The 18,511-nt window shown below is 42.1% G+C and overlaps 1 protein-coding gene across 1 annotated transcript in view; it reads left to right on the forward strand.

Annotated features, from left to right (window-relative positions):
* Positions 1-8,350: 8,350 nt before the first annotated feature.
* The window catches only part of AKNAD1 (AKNA domain containing 1), a 35,950-nt gene continuing 25,789 nt past the window's right edge, over positions 8,351-18,511 (forward strand). The window contains exons 1-5 of the mRNA XM_032419599.1: positions 8,351-9,331; positions 11,466-11,505; positions 11,891-12,039; positions 12,136-12,198; positions 17,331-17,461. Coding sequence (XP_032275490.1) covers positions 8,351-9,331; positions 11,466-11,505; positions 11,891-12,039; positions 12,136-12,198; positions 17,331-17,461 — 1,364 coding nt within the window. The remainder of the gene's footprint in view (positions 9,332-11,465; positions 11,506-11,890; positions 12,040-12,135; positions 12,199-17,330; positions 17,462-18,511) is intronic.

The raw sequence follows: 18,511 nt of genomic DNA on the forward strand, positions 1-18,511 counted from the left end.
GATATATATATATCCATCAATACTAAAAACGTTCTTATGCCCCTTGGTAATCCTTCCCCCCAACCTGCACCCCAACCCCAGGCAATGAGTGATTTGCTTTCTGTCCCTATATATTACTTTGCATTTTGTAGAATTTTATATAGATGTATACTCTTCTTTGGCTTATTTCAAATGGCGTAATTATTTTGAGATGCCTCCAGTTGGTTGCATGCATAAATAGCTATTGTTTATGGTTTTTTATTTATTTTTTTAAAAATAAATTTTATTTATTTACTTATCTGAGAGAGAGAGAGAGAGAGTACTCATGAGTGAGTGGGCAGGGGAAGGGCAGAGGGGGAGGGAGAGGGACAAGTAGACTCTGCACCGAGCATAAGCTCCACAGGGGGCTCGATCTTAGAACCTTGAGACCAGGACTCTGAAACCAAGAGTCGGTCGCCTAACCGACTGAGCTGCCCAGGTGTCCCAATCATTCACAGTTTTTTTTTTAAACCTTCCACTTTGAGGTATGTCTTCCTAAAGTATTTACTGTATCTCAACAAGTTTGCTCCATGAGATGACAAAGCTCCATTTTAGGAGGGGCTTTGGGGGTAACAGGCACAAAAGATACCAGCTGGGGAAGAAATGGTGAGGCATAGGTCCTGGTTTTCTAAGAATTCTCCAAAATATAAAATAGAGTACTGTGATTAACAAAATAATGGCTCCCAAAGATGCCTACATCTTAATCCCTGGAACCTGTGAATATCACTTTACAGGTCAGAAGAGACTTTGCAGGTGTGATTAAGTTAGGGGTTTTGAGGGGAGGAGGTTATCCTGAATTATCTGGGTGGACCCATTTTTGTAATCACAGGGGTCCTGTGAAGTGAAAGAGGGAGGTATGAGGGTCAGAGTCAAAAAGAGATTTGAAGATGGTGGGACGCCTGGGTGGTTCAGTCGGTTAAGCATCTGCCTTCAGCTCAGGTCATGATCCCGGGGTCCCGGGATCGAGTCCCACATCAGCAGGGAGCCTGCTTCTCCCTCTGCCTGCCACTCCCCCTGCTTGTGTGTGCACTCACACGTTCTCTCTGATAAATAAATAAAATCTTTAAAAAAGAGAGAGAGATTTGAAGACGTTATGATGTTGGCTTTGAAAATGGAGGAAGGACTACCGGGCCAAGGAATGCAGATCACCTTTAGAACTGGAAAAAGCGAGGGAATGGATTCTCCCCTAGAGCCTCCAGAAGGAATGCAGGCTGCTGACACCTTGCTTTCAGCCCACTGAGACCCATTTTTGGACTTCTGACCTCCAGAACTGAAAGATAATAAATTAGTGTTGTTTTAAGCCACTAAGTTTGGGATAATTGGCTACAGCAGGAATAGAAAATTAATAACCAATCCTGTTAAAAAAAAAAAAGCTCTGTTGCTTCTGACCACTTCTATTTCTTCTTCCACTTTGTGACACGTGGTCTCATAGGAGTGGCAGCAAGTTGGCTTTGGAATCAGACTGAGCTGTCCTAGCTGCTCCTTTGAGCTCGTTTCCTTAGCCTACAGCAGGGATGATAAGAGTATTTATCTCGGGGGGCCATGGAAAGGATTGATGAGATGAATCAATCCCAGCACATAGTGCACCCTCCATAAAACTGCTTTCTTTACTTTCCACCTAACACTAGAATCCAAGGGACAAATCCCCCCTGCTAGTGCCCCTCTGTGTAATTTTGACTAAATTGCTGTCTCTCTTTCAACCTGTTGAGGTTAAAGGGAAATACCTATTAAGTCTCTGAGAGTGTTTAGTTAGAGTTTGTAATGTGGCTGGATACTCTTGGTTAAAAAGTGTTATTTAGATGCAAAGCACTGTTATCTTTTGAGCTGGTAATTATTTCCTGGCCTAAATTGTTTACACTGTCCTGAGTTTCCATTTCTGAGATGATGATATTGCTTGAATGGTGAAGAAACACCTCATCTGGATATTGTGTGCCTTAATTAATGTTTATGAAGCCTACACAAGCCAATCATAATAGGCTGAATGCTAAGCATTATTTTCCTTTTGTATGGCTGTCATTTCTAGGATCTTAATATAGCAAGCAAAACTGTCCAATAAAAATTGGCATTTCAGCATTGGATTAGGTAATATTTACATCATAGTCATGTTGGGGGGAGTCTCTGGGCTTTTTATAAAGAAAGGGGTTAAGGAAGTAGTGCTATTATTTTTCTACAAGGACATAATTAATATTCTGGCCCCCCTTATCTCTGGGGGTTGCCAAACTTAAGCAAGAAAGTTTAGGGAAAGGACAAGGCTTTTTTTTTTTTTTTAAATAAAGCTTCTTTAAATCAATGTTCTTTAAAATTTGTGATTAGAATTATTTTTAGAAAATCAATTGGCAGGAGTTTTCTAACTGTTTCCAAAGCACAGCAAAGGTCTGTGCTTTACAGCACAAATTAGACCATCCAAGATGACTGCATGGCTATGTCAACGGGAAAACTGGATAAAGAGACAGCACTGACCCCCAACGCGGGAAGGACACCAAGCAAGGGCTGCTGGTAAAACACAGGGAGGAAGCTTCTCCAAATACTGTTCACTCACAGTTTCAAAAGCTTTTTGCTCGGAATTTTCAAATAGTTTCAGGGTAAATAATTTGTAACAGGTGGTCATCAGATTCGTGCACACTTACCAAAGGCCTACATCTCCAAGGCGGGCTATAAATAATATACCCATATGGGTCTCAAGGGAACACTGGGTTGATTTGTTGTTCCAACACAGTGTCTCCTTCCTGCCACTCAATGACAGGAGAAAAACAGACGGCCATGCTGAAAGGTGTATGGTTACAGCTATAGACACTGCTTTTGTGGGCGCCCACACTTCTGAGATAAAGTTAGCTGAGAGCATTACAGCACGTAATTAAACGGAGTCATTGCAGAGGTAATGTATCACATTACCTTTGAAAATACTTGAATCCAGAAACACCATACACTGGATACAAAATCCATGAATACCTAGCCTCTGGGCGTGGCCTAGGACATATTATTCTGAACCATCTCCTATTTGCCTTCATGGGTAGATAGACACCTGAGCTAGAAATAGAGGGAGAGAATTTGAAAAATAAAAGAGTCAAACTAAGTATTTTTGAATGCTCTTAAGAGACCACACACACACACACACATTCACACACACACACACACAAGTTTAGATCACATCAGAAGTTCCTTAGGTAGTCTTCAAAGTTAATTTCTTGCAATTGAAGGAACACGGAAGAAGCAGGCACACCATGATTTGGATGCTCAGTTTTTGTTCTATTTAATTGCAGCCAACTTCCTACTATTGAAAAAAAGAAAGATGATTTATAATGAAAAGATTGCTCATCTGTATTGAAAAGCTCACGGGTTCACTCTATGATGTCCAGAGACCCCCAAGATGGAGGTGAGTTTCTATTGCTACCGCTATTGTTTTACCTCTTTGTGTTGACTGTGGCATGTGTTGGTTGAAGACTTAAAGCAGCATATTGCTCTAGGCGGTACAGTACATTGTTGCAGGGGCGCCTGGCTAGCTCAGTCAGTAGAGCATGCGACTCTTCATCTCAGTGTTGTGAGTTTGAGCCCCACGTTAGGTGTAGAGATTACTTAAAAATAAAAAATAAAGATTTTATTTATTTATTTGAGAGAGAGAGAGAGAGTGAGAGAGAGCAAGGGGAGGGGCAGAAGGGGAGGGAGAGAGAGAATTCCAAGCAGACTCTGAGCTGAGCCCAATGTGGGGCTCGATCTCATAACCCTGAGATCATGACCTGAGCCAAAACCAAGAGTCAGACGCTTAACCAACTGAGCCACCCAGGTGCCCCCCAAATAAAAGAATCTTTTTAAAAAAAGATTTTATTTGTTTATTTGAGAGAGAGAGAGAGAGAGCACAAGTGGGGGGAGGAAGGGCAGAGGGAGAGGGAGAAGCAGACTCCCTGCTGAGCAGGGAGCCCGACTTGGGACTTCATCCCAGTACCCTGATATCATGACCTGAGCCGAAGGCAGATGCTTAACCGGCTGAGCCACACAGGCACTGCAATAAAAAATCTTAAGAAAAAAAAAAAAAATCATTGGATCATGAACTTAAAGCTCCTAACTCTAATCTATTCACATTTTTCCTGACACACATATAAAGGAGGAAGAAGAATTTGGATCCAACAGTCAACTATTTTTATTATACTTCATAGGGTTGATCTTAGAAGAGTGGGGTTCAAGACCTGAGTGTTAAGTGGTTCATACTTTAGTGGAGGGCATCTTGCAAGGGTGGGTAGAAACAATGTCTGCTTTTTCCTCTGCCTCTTGGGTCATAGCCTGTCTGGAAGCTAGCAAAGGTCTAAACACAGAACGGAGGGTATTAGGGATGAGATTAAGTGACTGTCACAGGCACACGGTCCCACAGTTTTCCTTTAAAGATGGAAATAATCCTCCAATATAGAACATGATACATAACATTGTATTATCACTAAATGGGCTTAGTGAATAGAACAAACATCACCTACCACCCAGAAACAATGATTCGCTGACCATGTTTGACCTCTAACCACTAAGGAGTTTTGGTTTTCCCTCCTATAGACATTCTTAACTGATTCCATCAGATCCCTAGTCATCCCAACCATGGTTACCTTCTCTTAAACTGCACTAATTAGTGAGCATAAGTCAGCACTTCAACACCAAATTCAGACTTTATAAAAAAGTAAACCACACAAGGGATAGACATCAACATGGTGAGCACCTGTTGCTCAGGGCCCAGACTGAAGTGTTTTCACAGGGCTGGGTCACCGGGATGTGCTAGCCTCATATGCTCAGCGTTCAGGGTGATTTGTGAGCTATTGTTGAGCACATAATGGTCAGTATAGCTACATAAGCGGTCATGGCCCTAAATGTGTTCACCTGAACTCAGCAAATCAAATTGGGTCTACAGAAAGGTTCTGTTGGGTTCCGACCAGAATCTCTTTGGATTCGCCATTGGATTCTGAGATTGAGCTGGGTTTTGACATGAGAAGATGTTCTGGTTCCTTCCATCTACCTGTAAGAGGCCCTATAATTATAATGCTAAGGATGTAGATTGTCCTTTAACAGACAAAATCCTTTTGATATTTTGTACACACACACACACACACACACACACAAATAACAATAACAATAATAATATGAGAAGCTATTTTCCCATGTCTAATGAGAGAGTTCCTCAGGCTTCTGGCTTATCTTGGTAGTCTCTCTCTTTTTCTTTTTCTTAGCAAAAACCAAATTTTTATCAGTTTAAGTGGGATGATATTTGAGAAACTAGGATCCGGCTAACAAAGGGTATTTTCTTAGCAAAAAGGGCTTAGAGGTCAGCAAAGGGTATCTCAAGATACAAAGAAGGCATGAGGATGAGTTTGGGGCCGTAGCTTGGGTCACTAAAAGTTCTGCAAAAGTAGAATTCATCTTTCTTTTCTCCTTTCTCTGTAGGCACTTAAAGATACTCTTTTTTTCCCTCAGAAATCCGACTTTTCTATTGAAGTATATTTGGCACACAGTATCATGTAATTTTAAAGTGTACACATGTTAATTTGATACATTTATATATTGTAATATGACTGCCACTGTAGTGATAATTAGTACCTCTATCATATCACATAATTATTATTTCTTTCTAGTGGTTGGAATAATTAAGTTTAGCAAGTTGTATGATTATAATACAATATTGTCTATATTCACTATGCTGTGCATTAGAGCTCTAGCACTTATTTACTATTCATTGAAAATTTATACCCTTAAAAAACATCTGTCCTATCCCTCCACCACCCATCCCCTAGTAACCACCATTTTACTCTCTGTATTTAGGAGTTTGGCTCTTTTAGATTCTACATCTAAGTGGTATTATTCAGTATTTGCTTCTCTGATTGACTTATTTCACTTAGTATAATGTGCTCAAGGTCCATTCATGTTGTTGTAAATGGAAGGATATCCTTCTTCCTCATTTTCTTTACCCACTCATTCACTGATGGGCACTTAGGTTGTTTCTATATCTTGGCTGTAGTGAGTAATGCTGCAATAAACATGGAAGTGCATATATCTCTTTGATATCCTGTTTTCACTTTCTTTATGTATATACCCAGAAGTAGGATTGCTGGATAATATGGTAGATCTATTTTAAATTTTTTTGAAGAATCTCCATATTGTTTTCCATAGTGGCTGAACCAATTTACATTCCCACCAACAGTGTTATAAGGGTTCTTTTTTCTTCACATCCTCGCCAACATTTGTTGTTGTCTTCTTGATGATAGCCATTCTAACAGGTGTTAGATAGATATCTCATTATGATTTTTATTTGCATTTCCCTGTTGATGAGTGATGTTGAATATCTTTTCATGTACCTGTTGGCCATTTGGATGTCTTGGACACATTCTATTTAAATTTATTTAGTGATAGTTTTCACCATCAAACAACATATTCGTTTACAGGTAGATTTTTAAAATAGTTTAAAACTCTTACAGAAATCATGTCTCAGATATGCTATTTCTTCCTTTAACCTTTAGATATACCCACAAATAGAGTACCTAGCCTTCCATATCTGGGCATTCTTCAGTATTCCAGCACTGAGGTTGTTTTTGTTTTTCATTTTTAAACTACCATCTATTGAATGCTCACTCTGTGCCAAACACTATGCCAAGAGATTTACATGCATGATCTCATGTGCTTCTAGCAATCCCGTGAACTAGGTATTATTCTGATTTTTCAGAAGAGGAAACTAAGACTCAGAAAAATTAAGTAACTGGCCCGATGGCATATAGCTAATGAGTAGAGAAGTTGGAATTCACATCTACATCTCTCAACTCTTGCTTTCCCACTGTGCTTTTGACTTTCCTGGGAAGCATTTTCCCTTGTTCTTCAATTTGGGTTGGAGTAGCCTATGATTCTGTTCATGAAGATATACCTCACTTTACAGTAAATATTAGGCACTAAATAATTTAAAGTAATCCTGCAGTGTTTCTTCTTCTTCTTCTCCCATCCTTCTACTCTCCCTATTCCTTCCTCCCCCTCTTCTTCCTCTTCCTCTTCCCCTTCTTCCCTTCTTCCTTTCTTCTCCCTCCCTCAATTCCCCCTCCCCCCTTACTTTAAACAAAATATCTTTTTGATTTGAGTTCTCTAACATTGGCATATATCTACAAATTAAGATTTTTGAACACGGTTCTGTAAGCGTCTTTACCACATTTAGTTTGTACTCCTTTTTCTTAGCTCATTTTTTTGGTCAGACATACTATTTTAGATTTTCAGGTTATCTAATAAACCACAAGTTCACAGACTCATAAAAATTTAGAGGGGGAGACAGCTTCAGAGATCCGCTCATCCAACCCTGTCATTATATGGGCAAGGGAGGCAGCGGGTGGCTGCAGGACCCTGGTTGAGTCAGAGTCTCAGTTATTCCACCTAAAACTGGAGGAAATCTTACTGCTTCTAAGGAGTTGTTCCAAAAGTTCACAAATCAGGAGGAGATATCTAAATGGATGTTTTCAATTTTGTTTAAAAGAAAGAAAGACTGATACCAAGTGGCAGATGGTTTTGCTCTGATCATTTTCAGGAGTATCCCTAAGATACACTGCTGCCACCAGACTGTGGCCACCAGTCAGGACTGCTCAGAGCAAGGTAACCTCTCCGACTGGCTTCTGCTCGGGTTTTAATCAGAAGAGGGATGCTTGGCGGCAGACTGGCCTCTGGGTGTTCAAAAGGACTTTTTGTTCCTTGGTCATATTTCTATTAGTCCTTCTCTGCCTTTCTTTAACATACAAGAGAAAATCAGGAGAAGGGGACCAGAATGTCTGGAGGGACAGAAGAAAAAGCCCCAGAACAGAGAAGGCTGGTGGTTATGTTTGAGCTGAGCCAGCTTTCAGTAACACACAATGTGGAGGCCTGTCAGTGATGTGTGGACAAGTGACAGCCCTGGCATTTTAACGTAGCAATCCTTCACTTGCATCTTAAGCTCCTATTTTGGGAGAATAAATTCCAAATAGCATTTCCAAGGACAGATTGATAAATATTTGGTCATTAACTAGAGACCAAATTCTCCCTCAAAATTTAATGAATAAGAAAATGTAAAACCTCCTCCCAACTTTTTTTTTTCTTTATTCCTTGCTTATATACCACTTGGCTGAGTGTTCTGCCTTATGTTTGTTAAATGAAAAGCATCCATTTTGTTCTGGCATAAACAGCAATATAAGCATAGTTTCATACATTATTCCAATGTATTTAACAATGAGGTTCTTCTCATTTTGCACAGAATAGGACACACAATGAAGACAATCAATGAAAACCAGAAGATCTACTGTTATAATTAAGAACATCAAGAATAGGCAGCAAGGGACGAAGGAGGTCAGGCTGCACATACATGGACAAAGCCAATTTGTTAGAAGATACAACTTCTAAGCAACAGAAAGATTTGCCTTACGATGGGGATTTCTCCCAAATTAAGATACACAGTGATTACAATTTTACCTCAAAAAATGACATCCTTGATGTCTCAAATCAAATTCCTTTAACAGTAGATGACCTTCAAGAAAAGGCTACATATAAAGAGACTTGCAGATATGCAGACATGGCCATGACTCTGGGTAAAATGACTAAAACTGTTATCAACAAAAACTATGATAAAGAGAAACAATCCACTGTAAATCTTGATATTCTGGCTAATGAAAGAGACCCTTCCAAGTCAAACATTTCTGATATTTTACCTCATCATCTTTCCAATCAGGAATTCTTAAAAGGTCAAGGCATTAATTGTGAAACTTTCCCAGAGATTTCTAATGCTGACAGTTCTGATGAAGCTATTGTTAAAAATATTATTTTGCGCTATGTTAAGAATTCTTGGCCAAAAGAACAAACCCCAGAACTCACAGACCAACTGAGCCCCAAAAGAGGTGGTGAAAACAGCAATATGCCCCGTTGTTCACTAACTGTGACAGAAGGAAACGCCTCTGACTTAGAGGCTGCTGGAGAGAGCAGCCATCAAGAAACTTCACATTTTCTAACTAAAATCAAGAGTCCGCATGATAAACCAATAAGTTGCCAAGGGCAGCCACCCCAGAAACTGCAGACCAAAAAAGCAGTTTCAGGCACTGGGTTCAAACACGGCCATAGTCTGGTTCATTACGAGTTAACTGATTTCCCTGAGGTTGCTCCCAAAGGGAAAGTCCCTAAAAATAAAACAATTAATAAACCACTTACAACAGATAAACAAGTCAGCTTTTCTCCTAAATTGAGAGACAAGTCAGCTATTGTGCAAGATATTTTAGAAAGCATGTCTAGGTCAAACTGTATTGAAAGACAAGGACAGAAAAGGAAAACTGCTGAACCTTCACAACAGATAGAGGTAAGTGAAAGTGGTCTCCAGGAAATGCATGATCGGGGCCACTTCTCATCCGTATCAGTGTGGGTCTTTGCAAGGTGCATGGAACTGACCTAATCTTTGACCTCTCAGAAGCTCAGTGGGTGTCTTCCTGAGAAGAATCAGGGGCTGGACAAACAACAACACATCATAGAATAAACTCCAAATTCTTTGACCTGGAATTTGAGTTTCCCCATTTTTTTTGGCTCCATCCTACCCTTATAAACTTAGCTCTCATCCCCCAGGAGTCATCCTCAGTGAAGTGGCTGGTCCCCAAGCTCTCTGGGCCTGCACCCTTGGAGCTCCTGCCCCACATGGAACATCCCACCTCTGCTTGTCAAAGACGTGCGCATTTTCTTGGCCCCCTTCAATTCCCCGTTGGCTGGGGGACTTTCTGAGCCTCACTCCCACCCCCAGTCAGTCCTTCACATCCTCTGTTGTTTAGGTTTCTGTCAGAGCATTTATTTATGTCAGCCTGCTTTGGATCATGATAATTTGGAAATATCCATTTCTTCCACTAGACTTGAGTACTCTGGAGGGCAGCAACTTTGTCTTCATCATTCTATTGCCTAATTCCCCCAGGGACCTGGCCTTCTGCCTTCCATATATTACATCCTTAGTTATTAATGCTAAATCAAATCAAATTTAGGTCTTTAATAACATTCCAAGCTTCCTATATTGGCAACTATTTAGTAGAAGTTTTTTTAATGCTTACATTGGGATTTTCTTTATTTTTTTTTAAGTAATCTCTACACCCAACATGGGGCTCAAACCCACCACCCCAAGATCAAGAGTTGCATGCTCTACCGACTGAGCCAGCCAGATGCCCCCGAAGACCAAATTTTGTTAATGTTTAATTTATACTATTTCCCCTTTCCTCATCTTCCCATCCCCCCATCCAACTTCCCAACACATTGAGGCTTGGGACCTCATTGATTACTTGAGGTTCAGTAGTTAGGTAAATTCGCATTAATGATCAAAGTAAACATTTTAGTTCTCTGGCACTTTGCCCACACAGTATGATCTTTCCCTTAAGCTGTGTACGAAGGGCACTCTGAACTGGAAAACACTCTCTACCTGTTTCCATTTCCACCCCTTCATGCTTCAGCCCTCTCTTTCAGCCAAATGCTCTGGGGAGCCTGCGCAGAACACCCACCCACGCCCACCCCCCACACACCTGAAGCCAGCAGCCCACCTGGCCTTGACTGGTGTGCTTCTCTGTGTCTGACACTGGCAAGTCTCAGGGGTCCTCATTCGGCTTGCAGGAAAACACCCCTGGGGATGCCCAGTCCTTGGGCCTGGAGGTGAGTAGGAACAGATTGGATATTAGGCTCACCTCTCTCTGGCTGTGGCAGCCTAAAGTCAAGTGTGTGATTTTCTCTAGTCCTGTCGATTAAGGCTGGAGAATAGACTATGCATCATACCATTTAGGTATTCGTCATAACCAAAGTCTAGTTTGACCACCACCGTTGAGCGCTCGGGCACGAGCATGTTTCTGAGCTTTCTGTGTTGAGAGCAGTGGGAAGACCTCAGGGTGAGTCACTCTGGAATTTAAGCTCCTGTCCTGTTAGTCTGTGGTGAGTAAACAATCACTATCTTGACTCACATTTTGGAACTTAATGCCTACGGTTTTTTATTATTCTCTAGAGTGTGGCTACTGTGTGCACAGTGTTAGTGAGAACACCGGCCACAGGGCTGGTGAGAAGACCAACAGTGGTCCCTGCCCTCATGGAGCTTATGGTCCAGTTTTGGGAGAAATGTTTCAGTAGTCCCCGTAATACTATCGAACATGGTAGTAGTAACAGCTGATGTGTCATGAATGCTTTAACCACGTGCCAGATCTTATGGTAATACCTAACATTTCATCCTCATAACAACCCTAGGAGGTAGGTTCTATTTCTATCCTCATCTTATTGCTGAGGAATTTGAGGTTCACAGTGATGAAGTAATTGTCTTGAGTCACCCAGCAGATAAGTGTCAGAGTGGAATTCAACCTTGGCATCAGGGACCCAGCTCTTGACACAACTCTGGGCCGCCTCCATGGTGACCACACATTTTGGATCTTTTTGAATAGTGGCGTTAACAATAAATAGTGCTTTCTTATCCTTTAATTGTACAGATGGAACCCACAATACATATTCACCAAGAACATCTCACAGGTACTAATATTTGATTTGATTTGATTTTTTTATTTTTTTAGAGGGAGAGAGAGAGAGAGGAGATGGGAGGAGGGGCAGAGGGAGAGGGAGAGAGAAAATCTTAAGCAGGCTCCACGCCCAGCATGGAGCCTGATGTGGGGCTCGATTTCACGACTCTGAGATCATGACCTGAGCGGAAATCAAGAGTCAGACGCTTAACTGACTGAGCCACCCAGGCGTCCCAGGTACTAATATTTTTAAACCTTTTTGATTTAGATATACATTTTGAAAACTTTTGTTAAATAGCAAATGGTGGTCGTTGCCACAGACTTCTGTTTTTTGTACTTAATAAATCTGCAGTAAAGTTGAGATGAATGGAAGCCAAAACTTATTCTTTCTTATACAGGAATAGAATCAGAGATGAGTCTCTTTAAGGTGTCATCAATGTCTCAGAAAGACATTTTCCCAAGTTCTTCTTCCATATTTCAGAAGATAACCCAGGGGAAACAGATGTGCCAGAAGTTAAAAGAACAGACTGATCAACTGAAGACTAAAGTAATGTTTTTAAAGCTTATTATGATGAATAGAAGTGACCAAATTCAGACATAACACATCATGCCATTAATGAAATATTGCATTTTTTCACTGCAGGTACAAGAATTTTCCAAAAGCATAGCAGAGGACTCTCCCTATCATTTGCAAGATAAGAGGCTGGTAATAAATTTAATCCAGTTTTAAACATCTCTGTTAGGGAATTTGACTTGGGTAAATACAAATGACTTTATAGCACCATGTTTTCTCTACATTGGTGGGAGTAGAAATGTTCTGGTGGAAATACTTTGCTGAAGATTAAGGGCAGTGACCTCCAGAGGCCTGGCCTTGTGTCTTACATATATTATGCTCTTAATTATTAATGATGAATTGAATTAAGATCTTTAATAACATATTTCAAGCTTGATATATTTGGTAACTAGTATGAAATGTTGTTAGTGTTTAATTTACACTATTTCCACTTTCCCCATCTCCCCATCCCCCCACCCAGCCTCCCAACACGCTGAGGCTGAGGATCTCTTTGGTTATTTGAGGCTCGGGGGCTTTGTGTTACAGGGGCTAAAAGAGCTTAGAATTCTATCTCTACATGTATTTAGCCCTCTCTCATTCTCAGGGGAATCTATTACCTATGGCTATTATTCCTTAGCAGTCACCCCACAATAAATCTGAGACCATGGTAGGCTTAAGAGAATAACATGTCAGTTATAAAGGGCAAGTCCATCCAGAGTTGTTGAGTCCTGGGGGATACAGGTTATAAAATTTCCCAGTACCTGACAACTCAATATATAAAACTTTGAAAACTTAAAACTGATCTTAAAGCTATGCTTTTCAGATCAAAATCTGTGACTGTCACATCCTTGCTTGTTGTTGCATTTAATCAAATCACTAATTTATACTGTAACCACACAGCCTTGTTCATCAGTGCCAGGGTTGTGGGAAGTTGGGGTGGAGCATGGTAATGGGGCAGAAAGCTGAGATTGCTAGAGTCAGAAATGTGCAGAGTCAAAGATGCTGTTCAGGCCATTAGGTCAGCAACAGGTGATCAGAAGGCAGGTGGTCAGAAGTCCCGATGTGAAGGACCACAAGCAAAGCTCAGGGCAGGCTGTGCAGTGGAAATCAGACAGTGTAGACAAAAACCAGGAGGACTCAAATGTTACGAGACACAATGCAACAGTGCATTATTCATTCGTTCTTCATGTTAATTAAATAACTCATTCATCCATTCATTCAACAAACACTTATCAGGTACTTCCTATGTCCCAGACATTTTACCAGGTACTAGGGATTTGGAAATGAAGAAACAGTTTCAAGTGGCTTACAGTCTCCTAGGAACAACAGATTGATAAACAGATAAGCAACATGAAGCTCAAGAAATATTACATATAATGCTAATGGCAGCCTAGAAGAGGCTCACCCTTGCCAATCAGAGGGCACTTGGGAAGGCTCCCTGGAAGTGACTGACCTGTGAGCTTGACACTGTAGGATGAATATGTATGAGATTGGCAAAGTAGGGGCAAGAGGGTGTTCCAAGAAAAGGAATCAGCAGGTACAATGGCACAGGCGACAGGGAGTGCTGATAGTTTGAGGAACTGTATGGCACTGTAAGTGGCCAGATGGAGCTCAGGGTAGGGTGGTGAAAAGAAAGAGAGGAAATGAGAGAGGGGGTTAAGGACTACATCATGAAAGACCTTTAAACCATGCTAAGAGCTTAGATTTTACCCTGAGGTTAAGTGATGGGGCAACATTGGAGGATTGAAAGCCAAGAAATGGTGAGCACACTGGGGGCAAGTCTGTAGCTAGGAAGCCATACTCCAGGTAGCAAGTTATGAGGGCCTGAACCAAAACTGGCAATGAGGATTGAGAGGGGAACACAGCTAAGAGTTTAACCAAGTGGTGGCAGATTAAGAGGAGTGAATAAAGGAAGGGAGGAGGCTTGGATGAGTTTCAGATTTCTAGCTTGGCCAACCAAGGTCTTGACTAAAAATGGAAGATCCAGTTCCTAGTGGGTGTGGGAGGCGAGCAGGAGGCAAGGCACCAAGTTCATTTTGAGGTCCTTATAGGACATCCAATTGGAGAGATCCAGTAGGCAATTAGACCAATGGATCTGGGCCTCAGAGGGGTTGTTTGGGCAGAAATGTAAATTTGGGTATAGCTGTGGGTTGAAGCTATGAAGTATATGAGATTGCCCAGGCAACATGCAAAGTAAGCAGCAAAGAAGCACAAGGAAAGAATCAGCAAACAGGGGCAGGCAAAGGAAGAGGGAGACTGACGAGGAGTGACCCGAAACATCAAGGCAGACCTACAAGGGGCAGAGCTGTTAAAACCAAAAGAAAAGAAGGGGGCATGGCCACATCATCAGATGTTCAAATAAGGAGGAAAAAATCAAGAAGTGCATCGGATTTGGCCAACAAGAGATCATGAGGGACCTTGGCAAACCCAGTTTTAATGAAGTGGCAGATCTGTTGAAGCCAGATTGCCGGAGTTAAGGAGTGAATGATAAAGGAGATATAAAAAAAAATCCAGGCTTTCAGGAACGGGGAGAACACAGATTTTTATTTTTTATTGTATTTTTTATAAGGATTTTATTTGACAGAGAGTGCATAAGCAAGGGGTAGTGGCAGAGGGAAAGGGAGAAGCAGGCTCCCTGCTGAGCAAGCCCGATGTGGGGCTCCATCCCAGGACTCCAAGATCATGACCTGAGCTGAAGGCAGATGCCCAACTGATTGAGCCACCCAGGCGCCCCGAACACAGATTTTTAAAGGGCTGAGCAAAGCAGAGGGAACTGGTACCAAGCACTAGTGTTCTGAGGCTTCAATCCAGGAAGTTTCTCCTTGATGCTAGATGATATGTGGGGATTTGTGCTGGGATGGAGAGGAGAGTCAAGGTGACTCCTGACAGTGTCAGCCTTGGCCTGAGAGTTCCAGGCCCATTTGATTCAGTGCTAGAAGAAGGCCAGACAGGGCTAAAACTAACCTCAGGAAAAAAAAATCTAAAAAAAGGGGGTGCCTGGGTGGCTCAGTTGTTAAGCGTCTGCCTTCAGCTCAGGTGATGATCCCAGAGTCCTGGGATCGAGCCCCGCATTGGGCTCCCTGCTCGGCGGGAAGCCTGCTTCTCCCTCTCCCACTCCCCTTGCTTGTGTTCCCTCTCTCCCTGTCTCTTTCTCTGTCAAATAAATAAATTTAAAAAATCAAAAATCAAAAACTAAAACTAACCTCAGCACAACAGAATGGAAAGCACTTGGATGTTGGAGCAGACATTCTAGTTCTACATACTGGTTGTACGATCTAAGACATGAAGTGTGTCTTCCCACCCCAGAGTTGCTATGAGAATTAGAGGAAGTACATTTATGGCTAGAAAAACACGCTATATTTTCTTTGGAGATATAATACAATTTAAATCCCAAGATCTTAAGTGATAATTTGTGATTGGCTTTCTCTCTTTTCTCTTTCCTTTGAACACCTAATTCCTTCTCACGGTTTTCACTGCCGTCACCATCTACCAGTTCCTAAATTACTGGTCCTAACTTCTCATCTACAGCTCCAAATGTTTGTGTGTATCTTCACTTGGCTCTCCTGCTCTCACTGAAAATTCTACTCGTCCAACATTGACAGCTTCATTCACATCTGTTAGTCTTTTCAAATTCCTCATTTTAAGTCAAGGGTTTCGCATTCTTTCCGCCTCCCAAGCTAGAAACCAGAGCGTTATCTGTAAGATTTATAGTATCAGTCAGGGTCCTGGCAGGACCTTGACGGTTTACTCCAGTGGAGCAACTGAGGAGAGTTTAATAAGGCCTCATTTTACAGCGGTGCAGGCAAGGTTAGGGGAAACCAATAAGGGACAGAGAGCATCTCATAGAAGGAACAGTGGGGCAAATGGGATGGAGGAAGAGCAGATTTTGGAGCCCAGGGAGAGTAGCTATAGCAGTAGGAGAAGCTGATACAGGCAGGAGGACATCAGGGAAATAAAGACCCCTACCTCATCCTTCATTTCTCTCTTCTCCTGTTGTCTTCTACTGGCTGAAACCAATGCTGGGGCAAGGGAGCCTGTTGATGCAGTCCATTGAAGGTCAGCCTCCTGGCTGGGGCGCAGAGAAAGATGGAGGATGCATCTGGGCAGGGGACATGGGAAATATCTACCACACCTGCCATTTTGTATGCCCCATGGCCAATATGTTTCCAAACTTGTTTATTCATTTTTAATAATCAGAAGTAATCATTATGGTGATGATCCTGGCACTCAGCATTAACTCATTTAATTTTCACAGGATGAGGTGAGGGCTATTATTATCTCAGATGAGAAAACTGAAGTTTAGAGATCAAGTTGACTAAAATCATACAATTATTAGGTGATAGAGTCTGAACTTGAGCCCCAGGATGTCTGATCCTGTAACCCCATTGTGCTATATGCAGTATCTCTCCAGTCACCCTTTCCTTCCCATGTTCATGAACACTGCCTGGCCCAGGCCCTCCTGGGCATTCTCTAAGCCTGACTTAGCTCTCACTTTTACTGAGCCATGGCAAAATCCTCGAATCCAGTCTCTTTTCCCAACTGGAATAAAATCCATAAGACCAGGGGTGGTTGTGCCTGATGTAATTTTTGTATCTCTCATACATTTGGCCCGGGGCCACACACAGGCAGTGCTCAGGGCTGCAAGGCTGAAGCCTCTATACATCAAGACCAGACCTTAACCTTCACGGCTTAAGTATTCATCTGCATGGCGCTGCATGTGTGGACGTCTCGAAGACCCATTCGAAGCTCTGGCTAAACTTCTTGGTGTTCCTTCCCCCATCTCACCCTCCAAGTGCTGTAGACTCAAGCTCAGATCCTCTAATATCAGTTCCTTTTAAGGTCTGTGTGGCTTCAGGCATACCTCCTAGAGCTCCAATTTCCTCCTGTATACAGCTGAGATAATAAAATCTATTCTGCAACATTTACAACATTGATGTGTGGATTAAGTAAGACAATGCACGGGAAAGTAAGCTACAAATCATTCTGCAAAAGCACAGGATTACTGATATCCTATTAAGGAAGTTCAGAGGCCCCTAAGTGGGTTCTGGGAGAGAAATCAGGTCATTGTACTGAAAAAGCTGTGTGCTAGGAGGGTGTTGTAAACGTGGAGATGGCTCTTGGGTAGACCGTATTTTAGATGTCACACTCAAACAAAACAATGGCCGGGAGAAGGATTGTGGCTTTATTTTGAAACTACCGTAGAGTACACCGCCCTTGTATTTGGGGGAAACCAACCACAAGCAGAGGCTTCCATGTGCATGATTCTGGTGACTTTACTGCTGCAGGTCCTGGAGAAACTGCAGGGACATCTTGAACTGCTGGAGCAGGAGTTTCTGGACAACAAGGAGATGCATCTGACTTTGAAGCAAGTTCACAGGCATGAATCCCCAGCTGTCGGTGACTTTGATCCAGAAAGGTCAGGGTTAAACTGTGTGAGGTGGAGGGGGCAGAGGCGACCTCCTTCAGGTGGGATTCTGAGGTGGCTGCCGGCCTAGTGATTGCACAGGCCCTGGTCTAGGGTCAGCAAAAACTCTGCCACCAGTGAACAGGTGTTACCCCATGTGACAAGCAGTGTGGAATCCCCACTACATATGAAGTCCTGGGCTGGGCACTGACCCAGACGGAGTCCTGGAAATGAACAATTGTCCCCTGGAGGAGAGATTTTGTACTACCATCTTGTCCTTTGTTGGATGTCAGAATTGGTTCTGAGACTCAGAACAGCACGAGAAAACTCTAGAAAGGCTCACACGCTAACCCCAGAGGGCCTTCTCTCCAAGATCCTCGTGTCCTGCCCTTCACCCCACTCCTGCCTCTGTTTCCCCTGCCTGGTTCTTCTGTCCCCTTCTCTCCCCCTCCCCTTTTCTTTCCCATCCACAGACAATTCCACCGGGGCAGTGGGCCTGAGAGGACCAGTGTTAGGTTGGTTAATGTGGGGCCGAAGGACCCACAAATCCCTGTAAAGGGAAAATGTTAAAGCTTAAAGTCAAAATGACTTCTGAGTTAGTTCACATTAGAAACTTGGAAGCAAACTCACTGAAGTTTCCAACCGGCCATTATTTTATGGCCCTGTGCTCCTTTCTCCAATCCAAATAATTTTAAGATGTATTCCAGGACTCAAGGCTAGGATTGTTTCCATTTAATTTCCTGGTACGAATTAAAAGAATCCATTTAGGAGGCTTAATCTTTGTGAGTGCAGCTCTTTCTATTCATAGCATTTTCACATGGAATCATTATTGAGGCCAGATTACCTTAATGGTTTATATTTTGGCCCTAGTGTCCTGAGGTATTTCCCCCCTGCCCAAAGGACAATTTTACTTTTTCAAAATGAATGAAATCTCTGTCTACCGTTATTTCCATACTGAGTAATTAGACAGCAAGGATGAGGTTTTACTATTGATTTTTCCCCCCAAAGGCTTATTTTGTTTTCTGGGAAAAGAAAGATCTCTACATATTTTCACTATTTATT

Source organism: Phoca vitulina, unplaced genomic scaffold (assembly GCF_004348235.1).
Source record: "Phoca vitulina isolate PV1807 unplaced genomic scaffold, GSC_HSeal_1.0 scaffold2, whole genome shotgun sequence".
Classification (NCBI taxonomy): Eukaryota; Metazoa; Chordata; class Mammalia; order Carnivora; family Phocidae; genus Phoca; species Phoca vitulina.